The sequence below is a fragment of the Palaemon carinicauda genome, chromosome 43, assembly GCF_036898095.1.
Source record: "Palaemon carinicauda isolate YSFRI2023 chromosome 43, ASM3689809v2, whole genome shotgun sequence".
Taxonomy (NCBI): domain Eukaryota; kingdom Metazoa; phylum Arthropoda; class Malacostraca; order Decapoda; family Palaemonidae; genus Palaemon; species Palaemon carinicauda.
In genome coordinates, this window is record NC_090767.1 from 26,347,654 (window position 1) to 26,368,065 (window position 20,412).

General features: G+C 31.8%; 1 protein-coding gene across 5 annotated transcripts in view; it reads left to right on the forward strand.

Annotated features, from left to right (window-relative positions):
* LOC137633991 (uncharacterized) overlaps positions 1 to 11,860 on the forward strand; it is a 13,484-nt gene extending 1,624 nt beyond the window's left edge. Inside the window, exons 2-16 of one of the 5 annotated variants that reach the window (XM_068366229.1) lie at positions 1,698 to 1,727; positions 1,960 to 2,001; positions 3,820 to 3,861; positions 4,004 to 4,033; positions 4,627 to 4,698; positions 4,954 to 5,016; positions 6,464 to 6,493; positions 6,679 to 6,720; positions 7,234 to 7,275; positions 7,639 to 7,710; positions 7,986 to 8,048; positions 8,430 to 8,546; positions 10,015 to 10,137; positions 10,870 to 11,043; positions 11,482 to 11,860. In XM_068366229.1, coding sequence (XP_068222330.1) covers positions 1,698 to 1,727; positions 1,960 to 2,001; positions 3,820 to 3,861; positions 4,004 to 4,033; positions 4,627 to 4,698; positions 4,954 to 5,016; positions 6,464 to 6,493; positions 6,679 to 6,720; positions 7,234 to 7,275; positions 7,639 to 7,710; positions 7,986 to 8,048; positions 8,430 to 8,546; positions 10,015 to 10,137; positions 10,870 to 11,043; positions 11,482 to 11,615 — 1,076 coding nt within the window. In that variant the 3' untranslated portion in view covers positions 11,616 to 11,860. The remainder of the gene's footprint in view (positions 1 to 1,697; positions 1,728 to 1,959; positions 2,002 to 3,819; positions 3,862 to 4,003; positions 4,034 to 4,626; positions 4,699 to 4,953; positions 5,017 to 6,463; positions 6,494 to 6,678; positions 6,721 to 7,233; positions 7,276 to 7,638; positions 7,711 to 7,985; positions 8,049 to 8,429; positions 8,547 to 10,014; positions 10,138 to 10,869; positions 11,044 to 11,481) is intronic. The other 4 variants (XM_068366230.1, XM_068366231.1, XM_068366232.1 and 1 more) reach the window with 4 other exon arrangements.
* Positions 11,861 to 20,412: the final 8,552 nt, after the last annotated feature.

Consider the following 20,412-nt stretch of genomic DNA (forward strand, 5'->3'; position numbering starts at 1 on the left):
AATAGGGTTGTTGCTTAGCAAGTAATAATAATGATAATAATAATAATAATAATAATAATAATAATAATAATAATTATACTAATAATGATAACAAAAATAATAATAATATCAATAATAATAATAATATCAAAATGACCACTTCATGAAATGACCTCTCTTAGATCGCTATAATAATGTCTGTTGTATCCTTAATCACTGTCTAAACATAAAATCGAAATACTTTAAACTAATTTTAATTAAGTAGTCTATCGTAAGCAACAACAACAACATTTGATGATTCTCTGTGTATGATGAATATGGTAAGGTGAAGAAGTGTCTTCAAGAAGTGTCTTCAGAGAGATCGCTAATGCTCCTGAGAGTCTGACGTGGAGATGATGTTTCCTCTTTACTGAGACAAGTTTTGTCTTATTTTGCTTCTATAGATCATATCTCTCTTTCTCTCTCTCTCTCTCTCTCTCTCTCTCTCTCTCTCTCTCTCTCTCGCTAATAAGGATTTCCAGGTTATTTTAAAAAATATGTTTACCTATTCTTGAATGTTTTTGTTTTTATGATAATAATCGAAAAACTATGCCATATAAAGCATATATTATATCGAATTATGTTTAACATTTGGCTTTTCCTTTGAAAAGTATAAATACTCGATAATATTATACAAGTTTTGTTTTCTTGGTGTTATGTTTAAATGTTTGATGATCCTCCCAATCAAATAGTTTTGTTGTTATATCTCTTCTGTATATCCATAACTACCTCCTCATTCCTTTCTAAACTGAGGTACATGTAGTGTACTGTGAAGAACAATGAATTATTGATGAGTCCTATATTATATGGTCAGCACTAAAACCCTTTTCCAACTAGGCTAGTTCTAGGAAAGGTCTGACATTTGCATTTGCCTGAAGGACCATCCAAAACTCCCACCAATAGCTCATAAGGAGAATGAGAGAGCGAACAGTAAATGATGACTTTAAGTTTTGTGTGTGTTGTAAGATTTATGTGGAACCGAAGATGATGTGCAACCTGTTTTAAATCTTTCTTTTTATATACATATAGTCAGAATAGAGTAATGTTATATAGATTCCTACTTACGTGTATATATATATATATATATAATATACATATATATATATATATATAGATATATGTATATATATATATATATATATAGATAGATATAGATATAGATATATGTATATATATATATATATATATATGTATATATATATATACATATATATATATATATATATATGTGTGTGTGTGTGTGTGTGTTTATATATATATAGATAAATAGACATAGACTGAGAATGGAATTTAAGGGTTGAGGTAAGTGGTGAAAGGGGGATAAGGTAGAGAAAAGATTAAGAAAGAATAAGGCCTTTTATATTCATGAAAATTCGCTGGCATTTCACATATAAAAGCCTTTGGAGAATAAAATTGTGTACAGTGACTTCTTGTTGTTTAGCAAATTATGTTTCAGAGCTTAAGTTACGTTTTAAAATAGATGTCTTTTCATTACACATACAATGTTCTCATATCCCTTGACGATCTCGAATAAGATACTTGCGTCTTCTTCTTCTTGTTTCACTTTTGATAGATTTGAAATCATCATTTAGAGACAGAATTTATTTATATATGTGTTTCCCTCTAATTCTTATTCTCTTCACTCAAAATGATTGATCAGATCTACACTTTCCTTTCAGGGCATGACGAGCTTCTACAAAGAATTCCTGGTAAGTCTCTTCTGGACTTTCATCATGATATTTAGAGTTTTTATTTAATCTGTTGATCCAGAAACTAATAATTAGTGTAAATATTAATCATCATCAGATAGACTACATAATCTAAGTATAAATTGATCATAGTTTCGATCAGTATCCTGAATTACACAGTTATTAGCATATTGAGAATTTAATTCTTTTTCATTGATGCAACCATTTGAAAAATCTTTAATTATATTTTCAGATATGCAGCAGAAATTCCAACATCTTGAAAATAATCTTCAAGGTAATCTTACTTCTTATATCGTTTACTTATCTCCTTATTTCCTTTCCTCTCTGGGCTATTTTTCCCTCAGGGAGCCCTTGGGCTTATAGCATATTGCTTTTCCAACTAGTGCTATAACTTAGCTAATAATAATAATAATAATAATAATAATAATAATAATAATAATAATAATAGATTGTTTTCACTATTTCTAATTTCCCTAACTTTTCTCTATATTTTCGCTTGACACCCAGTAGTTGTCTTTTTTTCTGACTTTCAAAGAAGACACACCAAGGTTTCATACTCCTATGACACATACACACACACACACACACACACATATATATATATATATATATATACCTTTTATTTGAATTGTCAATCCAGCAATCCAATTATATTAGATATTAATCGTCAATTGATAGACTACATAACAGATGTATAATAATATCCTGAATTACAGAGTTATCTGAATATCTGAAATAATAATAGAAGTGAGATGAAACAGGATGAAGATGTAGAAGAATATAATGAGAAAAGAGGAAAAATGCTACAGACGGAAATAACACCTCGTTAAAGTGTATGAAATGTATGGCAAAATAGGAAGCCAGTAACCACATCGCCAATGAATTGAAGTACTTTTTCAACAACAACATAATGAATAATATAATACAGTGTCTAACACTCTCCATTGGAGTCTGTAAAATATGAAATACAATACAGCATACAATGGTACGAATATGCAACTCAAGCTGTGGTAGAAAATTAGTCTGGAGCTGCAATATAAAGACGGACAGAGTGATGCAAGACAACGAAAAAAGAGTATCCCTCATAGAAGTCGCAGTAATGCGAGACTCAAGACTTATATATAGGGAGAGAAGAAAATATAAAATGACCAAAACTTATGAATTGAATTCAGATGGCTGTGTTATATGCATTTAGAAATTGTCCTTAAAAGGATAGAAGCAATAGGAACCAACCTAAGTCATTGAAAAGGAATCAAGAGAAGGTAGGCGCCGATTGTAGCCCCAGGACTTGTGCAAAATAGAATGCCACTTGAAACAGCACTAATAGTGAGGACAGTGATGGACTCCTAATGAAGCTGGATGTAACCTCTATCCCCACACTATAATTCAGTAGGCTCTATAGCCAGTGATTACCAAAATAATTGTAATGATAACACCCTACAAGTGAAGTGGTATCCTTTTTCTTAGAAATTTATGAAATTGGCGATCCTACATTGTTTATAGAGTAGCTGTCACTTACACTTACATTTTTTTTATGATTTGATATCTTTCAATGAATAGGAGGCTATGTTATTTTATCTTGACAATCTTGAAATGAATTTAGGAGCTATATTTGCATAAAATGGTTATCTCTCTTCTTGAAACTTCATCGAGATTCATGACCCTCCATTTCTTTTCAAGTAGTTTTGTTTGGCCCTGACTCTACTGACGGAGATTTAAGAACCTCTATGTACATGAACAACAGTTTTTTTTCTTTTTTTAGATAATCTTGAAATAGCAAACCATATTATTCATTGAATATGCAGTATTGTTTTAGTATTGACACTCCTCTATGTTATTCAAGAGCCTTAAGTGCACATTCAATAGTTGTCTTTGGTTTTCACACTTTTGAAGGATATTCAAGAGCTTTCGTTGCATATACACTTTTTTTTTTACTTTATTTTGACACAGTTGAATGAGACTTGAAAATGTTATACCATATATAAAAGTTGTATTTCATCAGCTACTCTCTAATTTTTTAGACTTGGGAGTATTTATTGCATTTTTATTCTTCAAAACACAGACCATTATTTTAAGATATTTTTATTTTCAGATGTACAGCAGGAACTTGGGAATCAGAAAACTAATTTTCAAGGTAATTTTCCAAATATTTAGAGTAAATTGATTTATCATTGTATATTTCTTAACCTAATGACTAAACTCGTATTAGATAATTTGAGGTACAACATTTGATTGCAATATATGCTCACGGTAAACCTTTTTTTTTTTTTCTCCAGAACTCCATCATGAACTGGAACACGTGAAAGGTACTTGATATTCTAACATTTTGGTTCATTCTTCTAATATTCGTATCTTTTTATCTGGATGAGATGTTTTTAGAATAATCTAAAATATGAAAGTTTAATCCTTCTTTGGTTATCTTATCGTGGAGATCATCAACTTTTTGAATAAATAATAGAATTTGATATTATAATCAGTATTTTGTTGTCTTTTCCTCAGGTGTATCAGTAAACCATCCAGAATATATTGTGAAAAAAAAGGAAATTTGTCATTAAGACAGATGACTTTTTAATTGTTTAGAATTTTGAACGTTCTCAGAAATGCAGTAAAACAGAAAATGGTAGAAAGGAAGATCTCCTGAAAGTTATTTTGACTATGAGAAATAATTTTTAATCCACATAGGAATCAATAAGTACCCTTACATAGAGAGAACACATCTGAATTAATTCTCTTCTCTTTTCTGAATAATTATTATCATAAAATCTGGACTAACTTTTAATAAGGAGCTTATTTCCATGGATTCAATTTTGAATCAATTTACAATAATAATTCTCTCCTTCCCCTGAATCCTCTTTCTCTGCTAAGAAGATCTTGCATATAATCTCCTTCTCTACTTTAGGGCTCAGCCAAGAGACCGGACAGCTTGTCAGAAGGGAAGTCTTGGAACACTTGACTAATGTATCAGCAGCAGGTAAGTTCTCTTTAGTTAGTGATTGTGATTCTTGAAATGTATAGTTCAAAGAAGATAGAAATTGCAACATGAAATATTGACCATCACTTGTATGATTAACATCATCAATATATTTGCTGATCTTGTTCTTGTTCATTTGGTTTCTCAATCACATGGTGGAGTGGAGTCATATCTTTGTGTTCTTCCTTGATCAATGAAAGAAGAAGATAGCAAACTCACAATATGTAGCTCAAGGGATTATTTTCTTCTTTCCAGCAAAGGAAGAGATCAAGTCTTATGTTCACGAGGAGATATCTGGAGTCATCTCTTTGGCACAAGGTCAGTTTATATACACTTAAAGCATTGATATATTTCTATAGCATCCTTCCCTCCACCTCGCCAGCTAAATATCTTCCTCCCTCTCTATCAGGGCTTTATTTATTTATAATTTTTCATTGATTGTTGTCAGAATTTTTGTGCTGCCTTTGATCATATGAATCATATAATTCTTGTGTACAAAGTTCACCAGAGAGGAGTTAGTGGATCGTTTCTAAGTATTATTGCAGGGAATCTAACCAAAGTGTTGGCCTTTTACTTTCAAGTTGAAATCCTATGATCTGTAGTTTGCTTTTAAAAAGTGTATTTATTTGGTCAATCACTCATAGCCCTTAAGGGAGATCTGTGTTTGATGAATACTATTTCAGAGATCTTGACCGAGGTAATGTCTATTTAGCAGAATCAACAGTCCATGTCATTACTTTTCTTAGATTTAGATAATATTATCTGTTACTGTTTTATCATTACTTACTGCCTAGACTTGAAACTGAACTATTTTAAACTATGTTTACACAAGTAGTTCCTCGTAACCAATAACAACACCTAATGATTCTCAGTGTATGGGGGAAAATATTTTGAGGATGTGTCTTTAGAGAGATTGCAACTGTTGCTAAGAGTTTGGCGACGTGGAGATGATGCTTCCTCTTTAGTGAGATATAAGGTTTGTGTAATCTTGCTCCTATAGATCATACCTCACTCTGTCGTGAGGAAGGCTTTCCAGGTTACTTAATATATATATATATATATATATATAAATATATATATATATATATGTGTGTGTATATATATATATATATATATACATATATATATACATATATATACATATATATATATATATATATACATATATATATATATATATATACACACACATATATATATACATATAATATATATATATATATATATATGTATATATATATACATATATATATATATACATATATAGGTACATACATATATATACATATAATATATGTAACATATATATATTAATATATAGATTAATATATCTACGACATTTTTGCCACTAGTATAATGTGAGGTCATTAGATAGTAAATAGTCATAGACCGAGAATGGAAGTTGAGGGATTGGGTAAGTGGTGAAAGGGGAATGAGGTAGATAAAAGGATGAGGAAGAATAAGGCCTTCTATGTTCGTGAAAATTCCCTATGGAAAAGAATTTGTGTCCTGTGACTTCTTGTTGTGCACCAATTATGTTCAAGAGCCTAAACTACGTTTGAAATAGTTGTATTTTCATTGCATATACTACGTTCTATTTTTCCTTGACATTCACGAATAAGCTCTTTTCGTCTTCTTTTTGTTTCTCTTTTGATAGATTTGAAATCATCATTTAGAGACAGAATTTATTTATATATATGTGTTTCCCTCTAATTCTTATTCTCTTCACTCAAAATGATTGATCAAATCTACACTTTCCTTTCAGGGCATGACGAGCTTCTACAAAGAATTCCGGGTAAGTCTCTTCTGGACTATTATGATATTTATAGATTTTATTTAATATGTCAATCCAGCAACTAATAATTAGAGTCAATATTAATCTTCATAGTTTGGAACAATTTCCTTAATTGCAAAGTTATTAGAATATTGATTTTTTTTATTTATGCAGACATTTGAAAAATATTTTTTTTTTATTTTCAGATATGCAGGAGAAACTTCAACTTCTTGAATATAATCTTCAAGGTAATCTTTCCAATAGATTTTTTCCAAATCATTTAATTTCCTTTGTCTCTATGTCTTCACTTTACACCCAAAAAGATGATTATATGATGACTTATGTGTGGTTAAGGAGTCATCATTGCATATCCAGTCGTTGTCTTGTTCTCATACTGTTGAAAGATATTTACACAACAGTTGTTTTTCTTTGAGTTAATCTTGAAATAACAAACACTATTATTCATGGAATATGCAGTGTTGTTTCAGTCTTGACATTCCTGTATCTTATTCGAGAGCATTAATTGCACATTCAATAGTTTTCACACTTTTTGACGGATATTCAAGAGCTTTCGTTGCATATACAGTATTTGTATTTCATTTTGACACAGTTAAATGATATAAAAAAACGTCATATCATATATAAGAGTTGTCTTTCATCAGCTACGCTCTATTTTTTTTTTTTTTTTAGACTTTAGAGTATCTATTGCATTTTTATTACTTAAGACGCACACCAGTATTTTAAGACATTTTTATTTTCAGATGTGCAGCAGGAACAAGGGAATCAAAAAACTTATTTTCAAGGTAATCTTCCAAATATTTAGAGCAAATTGATTTATCATTGTATATTTCTTACCCTAATGACTAATCTCATATTAGATAATTTGAGGCATAATATTTGATTGCAATATACGCTCATGGTGAACCATTTTTTGTCCAGGACTTCATCATGAACTGGAACACGTGGAAGGTACTTGTTATTCCAGCAATTTGGATCATCCCTCCTAAATGCTTATCGGTTCATCTTGATGAGATATTTTTTAATAGTATATATATATATATATATATATATAATATACATATATAAATATATATATATATATATATATATGTATATATATATATATATATATATAATCTTGCATATTATCCCCTTTTCTACTTCAGGCCTCAGCCGAGAGACTGCCCAGTGTCTCAAAGGGGAAGACTTGGAACACTTGACTAATGTATCAGCAGCAGGTAAGTTTTTTTATTTTTATATTCAGTTATAATAATTTATGAAATGTAGCTAAAAAAAGATTGGAAATACTTCTTTATATTAACACAATCTTGAATATATCATGTACTTGTCTGACCGATATCCTCAATAAATGTTCTGTTTATGTTCTTGTTCATCTGCTTTCCTAATTACTTTGGAGAGTAGAACCATATCTATTTCTTCATCAATTAGAGAAGATTTCAGAGAGCACAACAGTTACAATAAGTTGTTCAAAGGATTATTTTCTTCTTCCCAGCCAATCAAGAGATCAAGTCTTTTCACGAGGAGATTTCTGGAGTCATCTCTTTGGCACAAAAAGGTCAGTTATTAATACACACTTGAAGCATTGATCTCTCCCTATCATCCTTCATTTACCTTGCTATCTAACTCCCTGCCTTCCTCTCTATCTTACCATACCACCCTAACATGATCCTACAATGCTCTCCTCTCTCTTATATCAAACATTAACACTGACCTTATTATTGTATTATACATCTCAACCTTTAGCTTGAAGAAATGAAAAAGTAATTCAATAGAAGAAACTTTTAGAAAAAAAATATAATAAAGAAAATGTACCTTAGTCTTTAAATTATGAAAAAAAAAACATTATCATTTTTGCATTGTGTAACCGGTAGAAATAAAATTAGAGTCTTGTGTTCAGGTGAATAACTGATTCTATGCAACATTATTCTTACAACAGACGAGTGCTTAGAAGGAGGTCTCCCCTGTGGAGAGATTGGTACCTGTGAGAACACCCTGTTCAGCTTCACCTGTTCTTGTCCTTATGGTTTCACCTGGGATGGTTCAGAATGTGAAGGTAAGACACACTATACATCTTTATGTTGTTCTTTTCAAAGAACTCTTTTCATTGACATCTGTAGATCAGTATAACCTCATGATATAGTTTGATTCTTTTCCATAGCTATGTTCAATTTGCCATTCTTTCACTCTTTATTAGTTTTCTTTTCTTGATTTATTTGAGAAATGTTTCCTGCATTCTCTTCCATTGTTTTATTCCAAATTTTCACAGTTCCATTTATTATTATTGATGTGACATTTGTATTATGCTAATGATAATTAGTGAATTTTTAAGGCATATATGTATAGTCTTATTATGATATTTATGAATATAAAATACTTCTCTTTACCATCAATACGCTTCTATCTACGTTCTCTTTGAAGATTTTGATCTGTTTGGGTATCAGCTTATCTGTTTTTTGTGTTCATGAATGGATCTTCCTTTAACTCTTCTCGTATTTGATTTTATTTTCACAATCATATATATATATATATATATATATATGTATATATATATGTATGTATATATACATTTATATATATATATATATATACACATATATATAAATGTATATATATATACATATATATGTATATATATATATATATATACATTTATATATATGTGTGTATATATATATATATAAATGTATATATATATATATATATATATATATATACATATATATATATATAAATTATATATATACAGTATATATATATACATATATATATATATATATATATACTGTATATATATAATATATATATATGTATATATATAATATAAATATATATATATATATATATATACATTTATATATATGTGTATATATATATATATATGTATATATATATACACATATATATAAATGTATATATATATATATATATATGTGTATATATATATATATATATATATATTTATATTGTATATATACATATATATATATGTATATAAATTATATATATAAATTATATATATATATATATATATACATACATATATATATATATATATACACGGTATATACATAATATCATAATGTTATATTATAGTATTATAAAAATATTTTAATATCATAATATGATGGTAACATGATATTATATTATACCATTATGATATTATGATATTAAAATAATATTAATATTACTATTAATATTATTATTAATATTAATAATAATTTCGTCATTGTAATATAACAGAAGTTTAGTTACAATCATTATCAAAGATATATTTTAAGATATAAACCATTCATTCCGAATAGATTTCCTGAAAACAATACAAATGTTGTAACTTTCAAAACTTCCTTTAAACTAACTGTTGAAAAAGGGTCAAATACATAATAATGTTCATTTTCTAATTATATCTGTATAAAAAACTGCTTCATAGAAAGTCTTGCTTTCTATTTCTTGGAAGCAGAATATTATGAATGCAAAGTCAGCTTTCTTCTAAGGACTTCAATCCTTCTTTTCCTCCTTAACAGACGTCGATGAGTGTGCTGAAGGCAAAGACGAGTGTGTCCCCAATGCAAAATGCAAGAATAGCATTGGGAGTTACAGCTGTTCCTGCAACAAACCTTTCGAGGGAGATGGGAGAACATCTTGTGGTAAGGACGCTACAACAAAGTTATTTTGTTATATTTTAAAAGAAAAAGAATAACAGAAAAATAAAATCTTATATATATATAATTATATATATATATATATATATATACATATATATGTTGTTTTCCTTTTTGATATATATATGTATATATACATATATATGTATATATATATATATATATATGTGTGTGTAAATACTGTATATATATATATATATATATAAGAGAGAGAGAGAGAGAGAGAGAGAGAGAGAGAGAGAGAGAGATTTTCTACACTCAATTTTTTCCTTACATGGCATCTACAAGGTTTATAATGGCCCCAGAAGTTAGAAATTAAACGCTTCAACACCTCTCATGTCGGTGCTCACCTTACTCATCGCTGTGATAGAATGATGTTGGGTAACAACAGAGTGACAAGATGAATGCAACTGACTTTTATTCAACATATAAAATATAATGAGTTTCTATACAAGCAGTTTCATGCAAACAAATACATGCAAAGTCAAGCTTGAAAAGATTCCGGTAACAGTGCGGGGATAAAAAAAGAAAAAAGAAAAAAAAGAAAAAAGAAAAAAAAAACACTGTTACTGCGTACGTGAGTGGGTGAAAAAGTGAGGTATATTATAAAAATAATGCTAATTATTATTGTTTCTTAAGTCTAACTCCCTCTTTTCTTCCTTTCCCTCCTCCTCCTTTTTCTTCATATTCTTATTCTTCTTAATCTTCTTCTTCCAGAGTTCCAGTGCAGAAGCCCAGCAAAAAGATTTCCCGGAGTTGGATGCCTAATGTTGATCGAGCAACGGTTAACATTCCAGGCAATGAAGAAGACGTGCGAAGAGGAAGGAATGAGACTTGCACAAAATATGAGTCTGCAACAACTACAGGATGTGGGTCGCTCTTTTAGTTATAGTGAGTTAAGTATTTTATATAGAATTGATAGGAGAGAGAGAGAGAGAGAGAGAGAGAGAGAGAGAGAATGTGGTTTAGAAAGAGATTTGCAGATTTCGGTACATTTGAAGAATATGGCAGTAACAATTGTGTTCCGTCTTCACTGGAGCCACCCATCATCATTACAGAAACCGCTAAGGTTAAATAAAAAATCACTTTTACTTATGCACACACACACACACACACACACACACATATATATATATATATATATATATATGTGTGTGTGTGTGTGTGTGTGTGTGTGTTTAAATGATCATCAAAGTCACGGAGAATTTCTAGATTGGTAAAAAAAACAAAAATATGTATTAATTTTCCTTATATCGTTCATATTCATATTTGTTCCTTTCTTTTTCTCTCTTATTTCTTATGTTTCTTTTCAATTGTCTCCTTTCAAAGTTCGTTGGGTTGGTGTCTACGACGGGAAGTGGACGAGTGAACGGATCTCTCGTCCCAGAAGACCTTTGGATGGAAGGATACCGATCAGACCCTTCGAGGCGTTGTGGGTTCATTTTCAGGTATTCTTCTTCTGATCCTTTCAAATTGTATCTAAGGGATTGTTCATCAGAGAGTTATGGTTTATGCCAGTCCCGATGCCCTGAGAAGGACGACGTTCCTTCAACCTCCCCCTGATGATCATCTTTGATTTCAAGATATCTTTATTATGTTCATTTTAGTGTATTACTTTACATACATCCATCCACGGATGTATGGATGTATGAATATAACCTTCCATCACTATAATGTATCAATATATCCGCTTAACAATATATCCTAGCAGAGCATAACGATTTTTTATTCTTTTTGAATCCTTAAGAAATATATTGATAATTCTGAATCAGAAATGAGGAAAATTTCAGACACAAACAAAATGTTTTAGAAATGTTAAGAAAATCAAAAGCAAGTGTTTACGGTGTTCCATGTACAGAGTAAATGTGTAATCATCTTATGATTTTGTTGATAATATCGGTCTATAGGTCTGCTGGTCGGTTGCTTTGTTAGGTCACTGTATTTAGCTCTCTCTCTCTCTCTCTCTCTCTCTCTCTCTCTCTCTCTCTCTCGAAATTATGAAATTTAATTTTTGATCAATCTAAAAACACATTAAGAACTAATACCTAAACACAGTAACTGCTTTCCTTTTGGAGTACGTAATAATAATAATAATAATAATAATAATAATAATAATAATATAATAATAATAATAATAATAATTTAAACAAAGCGTTGAAAGTATTTCCTCTTCGATGTCGACCGTTAGTCTCACTGATCACTTTTCTATATTTCCCAAAATTAGATTTTCTTTCTTCTCAAATCATTGATTAAATAAGTCACTTGTGGTAATTAATGAATTTACACTATTATTCTTTTAGAAGAGAAAATTATTGCAATGTTCTTTTTTATTATATACAGTGAAATTTGAATAAGTTTTATGGGTCTATGAAATCATACTTTACTCCTTTATTTTGTTTTTTAGTTTGTGCCTTACGCTTTTTGCCAGCAAGGGGTTTTATAGCCACAAAAGGCAATAGTTAGGAGAGAGAGAGAGAGAGAGAGAGAGAGAGAGAGAGAAAGAGAGAAGTTCATTTAAGCTGGACATTTTTAAGTTGTAAGTCACGGAGTACATCCAAACTTTCTCTGAGTAATTCAAAGCGTTTGCAAGATTTTATAGCTTTTATTTGCTTATCTATGATAAGTTTAAGATACAGTAAGAGAAGATCTACTTATCTGCCCCTAATCGATCCTTCATAACACTCTTGTGATTAGTGGTTCAATCTTAACAAGATATTGAGCTGCTGTTACATGTAGTACTAGACTCACCTTCAGATTTATCATTTCTATAAATGTCAACATTTATTACATAACGGTGTATCTTACCTCAAGAATGGTCTAGACCAAGGAACATTATTAAATACCTGGTAGATAGTCAACTCTAGTTGTTTGCAATCAGGGCCAAAAAAGTCATAGGTGTTTCAACATCCTTCCAAACAATTTGTCTAACATAATTCATCCAAATAATTCTAAAAGTGATGAATTCATCTTTCATTTGGTAACATAAGTTATACGGGTATGAAACAGAAATTGAAACGAGGCAACATATCATTGGTTGAATTAAGAAGGGCAGCTTTGATTGGTGAATTGGAAATGGGTGGTTAGTTTCAATAATAATAATAATAATAATATAATAATAATAATAATAATAATAATAACAGAAAATATAAGAAAGGGAAGTCGGAAGCCCGGCCACTGTCCAGTGCTCACCAGCTGCCATTCATTTTCTGAATGATATTCAGAGGGAATTTTTTTCTAATATTTTAAAAAAAAAGGTTGTGGCATCGAAAAAAAAACAAATGGAACAAAATTCTACTAAAATAAGAAGCTTTGAGCAAAATAAACATTAAATGTTACCCCGAGAGAGAGAGAGAGAGAGAGAGAGAGAGAGAGAGAGAGAGAGAAGTAAAAAAATATAACTTTATATAAGCTCAAAAGGAAAAGAAAAAAAAGTGAAATTGAAGGCAAAATCGTAAGTAAAAGATTAGCGTTGAAACAATTAAAAGGAAAATTATGATCTACCAAAAAAATCTCGAAAACTTCAAAAGGAAATGAAATATTTGGACATAGAATTCGAGTAAGTTTCAACTGCATTTTTTCTAGGTGATACAAAAATATTACTGAGACAATAATAATAATAATAATAATAATAATAATAATAATAATAATAATAATAATAATAATAATAATAATAACTAGAGAACATCAGAATTTCTGAAGCAAATATTAGAAAGAACTTCACACACAATTTCCCAATAATATGCTTTTAGGGATATTGAAAACATAAAAGGATTGGAAAGAGTGTATTATTGTTTATAAGTCTACAAAGAGGCCTAAAGTACAGTTTTTAACCACCTAACCCTTACTACTCACGAACAGATTCATTTTTTAATGAAATCGGACTGTCCAGCACACTAGATTTTTCAAAAAATTCTAAAACGAATTTTTTTTTCAAAAAAATTGTCCTATGACCTTGTGGTCAAAGCCAAGGTCATTTATATTGCAATTTTTATGTCCACCAAATTTGGTTCAAATTGTCAAAGTATTTTCAGAGTTAGCCTCTTCCTAATGTGGCAGCCATTTTTAAAGTCATGGACTATTGAGCACAATTGGCCCAGACTTGCGCAGGCCCTAGACCCTGGCCTAAGGTCTATCTCTCAAGGGATAGAGAATAAGTATCTTGCTATTTCACTCGTGCACACACACTCACAGAGGCCTAATTACTTATCCAGCCTTTTGGCGCCTGTCCCTTATTACACATCACAACTTTGGGAATGTCACCATTAAAAACGCTTCAGGAAAGACAATTAATTCAACGCCTTTATTACTTCTGGCAATCTGCCGGACTGGGGTTCGAGACCCGCTCAACCTTTATAGTTTCTTGCGGTGTCTGCAACCTCACCATCCTTGCGAGCTAAGAATTGGATGTTTGGGGGGAACCTACAGGTCTACATGCTGAGTCATCGTGAGCCATTCCCTGGCCCTCCCCGGTCCTAGCTTGGGTGGCGATGGGATTTGGGCGCTGATCATCTGTGTATATGGTCAGTCTCTAGGGCATTGTCACTGACCCTTGCTTGTGCCATTCATGAGTAACCTTTAAACACCGAGAGGAAAATAAGGCTTTTATGATCCTGACATCGTATTAGGCAGCTAAAAATTAGTAAAAGACACCCAAGCTCTCAAAGAGAGCATAGGCCTACTCTCTCTCTCTCTCTCTCTCTCTCTCTCTCTCTCTCTCTCTCTCTCTCTCTCATATCCACAGTCCTTATACCCCTTCTGCCAAATGTAAATGTCAAATCCAGTATCAATATTAGTAAGGGAAATAATGTAGTTAGGAGGAAATTTGGCATCGCTGCTCATCTGTCACTCGAATCCTTCGATTTATGAAACGTCAATATTTCTATTTTGTTTATAATGAGTCATTTATTGCTTACTTTGTTATATTATCTATATAATTTTCCACGTTTTTATAAAATGTAAATTTCGAAATTATAGATTTATTAAAGTCTAGAAAAGATCAAAAGATGCAACATTAGGAATCGACTGTGTTCAAGGTGTTAGCCTTGCACAAACACACGCACGCACACATATTTACAATAACAAATAGGTTACTCCCAGACAATCAGCAATAAAAATAATTATCTTCTCGTGTAATTATGCCAACATTATTCAAATAGAGGAAATGACATAGAAAACAATGGCGTAGGCCTAGTTTTACGTCTCAAATCCATTCACTTTATCCTAATCGCGAAAGAAACGTATTTGGTGTTCGAATGTCTTCAATTTTAACTTCGACTCTGCATAAGTAGTTATTATATTAAAAGATATGTGATTTCAAGAATAGAATAGCCATATTCGAATCAAGTAACTAAGACATAAATTAGAATTAAAGCATAAGTTACTAAAATAAAGTTTTGATTCACAGATTTAAATCTTAAAGTTAAAACGAAGCCTACGCCAAATTAAATCGAACGATTAGACTAGAACTCCCATGTTATTGTTTCGCCATGTGCTTCTGTGATGTTAAATCTCTCTCTCTCTCTCTCTCTCTCTCTCTCTCTCTCTCTCTTCATATATACAGTACATGATTACATTAATACGGACATTCTTCCGTTAAAAGGACGTATGCCATTGTAAAAAAGCAACTGGAATCACCCTTACTGTCTGACATCGTAAGGGTGAGAACAGCTTACTCCAGGTAACCGGGTACCTTAATACACACTCAAATCTGGTGTAAATACTTATTTCTTTTCGAATTTCACTTACTAATATCAATCATATATTTCAATTTGACTTTTGCATCATATTAGATGGAAAAGGGAGACTGGGAGAACAAAATAAGTTTTTGTTCACTCAAACACCACTAAACTAGGCCTATAATCTCATGCAACCTGCAACACTAGTCTACACCTATTAAATGATTTGCAAAGTTTTTCTTACATTTATTTAAATATTCCTCGTTATTATTGTTCGTTTGTTCTGCATTTGAATTTCCTAAATAGAATGATAAAAGGTTTAAACTTAAAAACTACTTCTGGTTTACTGTAGACCATCGTTCGTGTGATCTTAACTAAGTGATATGCATACGAGTAACTCTCTCTCTCTCTCTCTCTCTCTCTCTCTCTCTCTCTCTCTCTCTCTCTTTATTAAATTTGTTTAATCGACATGTTTCCCTTTTTAGACCTCGTGGCGTAGTGGTAAGCGTACTCAACTCGTAAACTGAGTAACCTAAGGTTTAAAGGTCACTCATGAATGGCAGAGACAAGGAACAGGACAATGCCCTAGAGACTGATCATATATGCACACACACACACATTGTCCTGTTCCTGGCCTCTGCCATTCATGAGTGACCTTTAAACCTTAGGTCACTCAGAATGTGGGGGTGTCGTGCATATATAGACAGTGGGGAACATCTAATGTCCATTTTTGTTTCTCATATTTTGATAATTAAAACTTTTCATTTTCGTGGTCAAATTAACTGTTTGCAATCTGAAGTTTGAATTTGCCAGACCACCTTTGAGAGAGAGAGAGAGAGAGAGAGAGAGAGAGAGAGAGAGTGTTGAAGATTGGGTGTTGGGGGAAGAAAGATGGAGATGAATGGTGTCTGGTAGTAATAGGCCTAGTCAACCCTGCCTCTCCACTCCCTTCGGTTTAATGGCATCATGTCATGGACAGATTATGATTTTATAATAAAAGACTTATTTCATTAATAATAAAGACTTATTTCATTGTTATTGCTTTCGATTTTAGAGCAGAGGCCGATGGGGGAAGCTACCTTAAGTCATAATGAAAATAGACAAGTTCATCACATCGACGTTGCTCTATTGCGTAGGATTACACTCTCTCTCTCTCTCTCTCTCTCTCTCTCTCTCTCTCTCTCTCCACTAATGATTTCCGAGAGTATAATCCCAGAGTTTCATGAATAAACGAATAGAATTTTGAACGAAACTTTTTGGGAAACACCTGATTCAAATGAGACGTTTCATTGTGATTCAATTTTCTCATTTTATTTCGTTTTGTAGACTGACGATTGTGATCTAATCCTTACAGAGACATATGAGTGAGTGAGGATCTCTTACTTCATTATTGATATTTTCGATTTCGAAGAGAGGCCGACGGGGGAAGCTACCTTATGTCTATATGTAGACCAATCATGTTGGAAATTAATTAGATGAACTTTGGTTTAGTGTGTATGATTAAACTTGAACTTTCATTTGTTAGATATGATCTCTCTCTCTCTCTCTCTCTCTCTCTCTCTCTCTCTCTCTTATCCGTTTCCTATACACCTATAGGCAGAGAATCAACTGATAGTTGCATTTAAGAACAGAGGAATAGCAGACAAAGATTTATCTAATGTGTATGTGTGTCTGTAAGAGAGAGAGAGAGAGAGAGAGAGAGAGAGAGAGAGAGAGAATTATATTCCATATATTCCCAATAATGCTAAAGCGTAGTTTTTAATTAGTCTCACTTGTTGCCAAATGTAAATGGAATTTCTAATGTAGTATCAGTAATATTAAGGGAAATAAAGGTGTTGGGAGGATATTTGGCAACGCTGCTCATCGCTCACTCGAATCATTCGGTTTTTGAAATATAAATATTTCTATGTTGTTCATAATCTGTGATTTATTGTTATTTTTATTATATATACCATTTATATAATGTTTATATTTATCATAAAATGCAAATTTTCAAATACATTCAAAATTATAGACCTATTAAAGTCTAGAAAATCTGAAACTTTAAGAATATTGAAGTTACTGTATTCGCCTTGAACAAACACACGCACGCACACTCACATTTACGATAGCAGGTTGCTACACACTTGTCCTTCCCGTATCCTACCAAGTCCCTCCCCTATCCTACACAGTATCCTACACTTTCCTCACATGACCCTCAGGCAATAATGCTCAAAATATTCATACAATAGAGGAAATACACATAAGAAACGATGGCGTAGGCCTAGTTTTATATAGTTGCGAAAAAGACGTATTTGGAGTTCGAATGTCTTTAATTCCAACCTCGACTCTGTATAATTATATTATTGTAAAAGTTTTACTATTATAGGCATAGAATATGCATCTGCAAATGATGAACATAGGCCTACACTTAAATAAAGCATAAAATTCTCAAATAAAATTATGATTAAAGACATTAAATCCAAGTTTCAAAGACGAAGCCGACGCCAAATCAAATCGAACGAAAATTCTTCCGTTAAAAAGACGTATACCAGAGATGACCCTAACTCTCTGACATCGTAAGGGTGAGAACACCTTACTCTAGGTAACTGGACTTTGCAGATATTTGATTTCCAAACTCTCTCTCTCTCTCTCTCTCTCTCTCTCTCTCTCTCTCTCTCCTTCATTTCATTGTACTGTATAATCTTCTATTCGTAATTCACCTTTTGGATTATCTCTTACATTACAAGTTTTGTCTTTATTGTGAGAGGTGTTTACAATGTATATGTGCAGTGAGAGTATGCAACCTGCGAAGACTTAACCTGTATACCTTAACGTGATGAAAGGGTTTCAGTACCGCCATGATCAGCAAAGCTGTACTAGTCAAGGCCACCCATACTAGGTTGGTTTGCTGTGAGTGATGCAAGGGACAGCTTGTTATGGTAAATGTGTGTGCGTGTTTGTGTTTGTGCCAACATAATACCTTGAACATATCCTTCTCTCTGGTTACGGTTCGCATTTCCCTTGCTTACACATATACCAAATAGTCTGGCCTATTCTTTACAGATTCTCCTCTGTCCTCATACACCTGACAACACTGAGATTACCAAACAATTCTTCTTCACCTAATGGGTTTAACTCCTGCACTGTAATTGTCCAGTGGCCATTTTCCTTTTCCTAAGGGTAGAAGAGACTCTTTGCCTGTGGTAAACAGCTCTTCTAGGAGAAGGACACTCCAATATCTAACCATTGTTCTCTAATCTTTGGTAGTGCCATAACCTCTGTACCATGTCCAATGTAAATTTATCATGTCTAAGAATTCAATAGTATTTTCTAATAAAGAGAGAGAGAGAGAGAGAGAGAGAGAGAGAGAGAGTCAAAAGTCAAAAACCTTTATTCCATTATAAAATGGTTATTCTGCTACATAACAATACAAATAATTTACATAAGATTCACAATAATTGGATTGTAAAATGAAAATCATTTGAAAGCAAAACCCATCAAAACCTATCCTTAATTAATGATACCAAACAGCAATCAAAATAACTACTAATTATTTCAATAAAAGCTCTACTATTAAAGATCCAACTCCCTTGCATGATGGCTTTTTCTTCTTCCAGATGTCAGATGAGAAATCCTGGAGGGACTAAGAAAAGAGGAGAGGATAGAAATCAAGAAACCACCCTGAAATTATACCCATCTATGAAGTCTAGTCAGCACAGAACGTTTGAAACTATCGCAATACTTTTGAAACTATATCAAAACTTTTGAAACTGTCTTAAAACTTTTCTATCTTAAAACTTTCAAACTTTTGAAACTATCCCAATACTTTTGTAAACTATCTTTAAACTTTGAAACTATCTTAAAACTTTCGGAACTATCTTAAAACTTTCGGAACTATCTTAAAATTTTCGGAACTATCTCAAAACTTTTTGAAACTATCTTAAAACTTTCTTAAAATTTTGAAACTATCTTAAAACTTTGGAAACTATCTCAAAACTTTCGAAACTATCTTCAAACTATGAAACTATCTTAAACCTGTGTATCTTTAAAGTTCGAAACTATTTTTCATCTTAAAACTTTCGAATTATCTTCAAAATTAACAACTACTGTGACCAAATATCCCTAATTAACAGCCTATGTAAAACTCACAGGGACAAGACGGAATCCTAATAAGTCTAGAAGCTAAATTGCGACTTGAAAAAGCAGGAGAGAGAGAGAGAGAGAGAGAGAGAGAGAGAGAGAGCAAAAAATCCCTAACACTCACTCTTCACCTTCCTATCAACCCCCGAGAGAGAGAGAGAGAGAGAGAGAGAGAGAGCAAAAAATCCCTAACACTCACTCTTCACCTTCCTATCAACCCCCGAGAGAGAGAGAGAGAGAGAGAGAGAGAGGTCTTTAATTAGTTGGTTGTCACAACACACAATATTAGTGTAATCGGATGAGACGGTGGGAGGAACAAATTAAAATTCTATACGGAAATTCTTCTGTCAGCAGAACCTAATAATTACTGTCTTCCAATCCATCCTATTCTTGCAACGGAAACCATAATATCTCTGAGACTTTATTACTTACAACATTTAGAGAATACTCTCTCTCTCTCTCT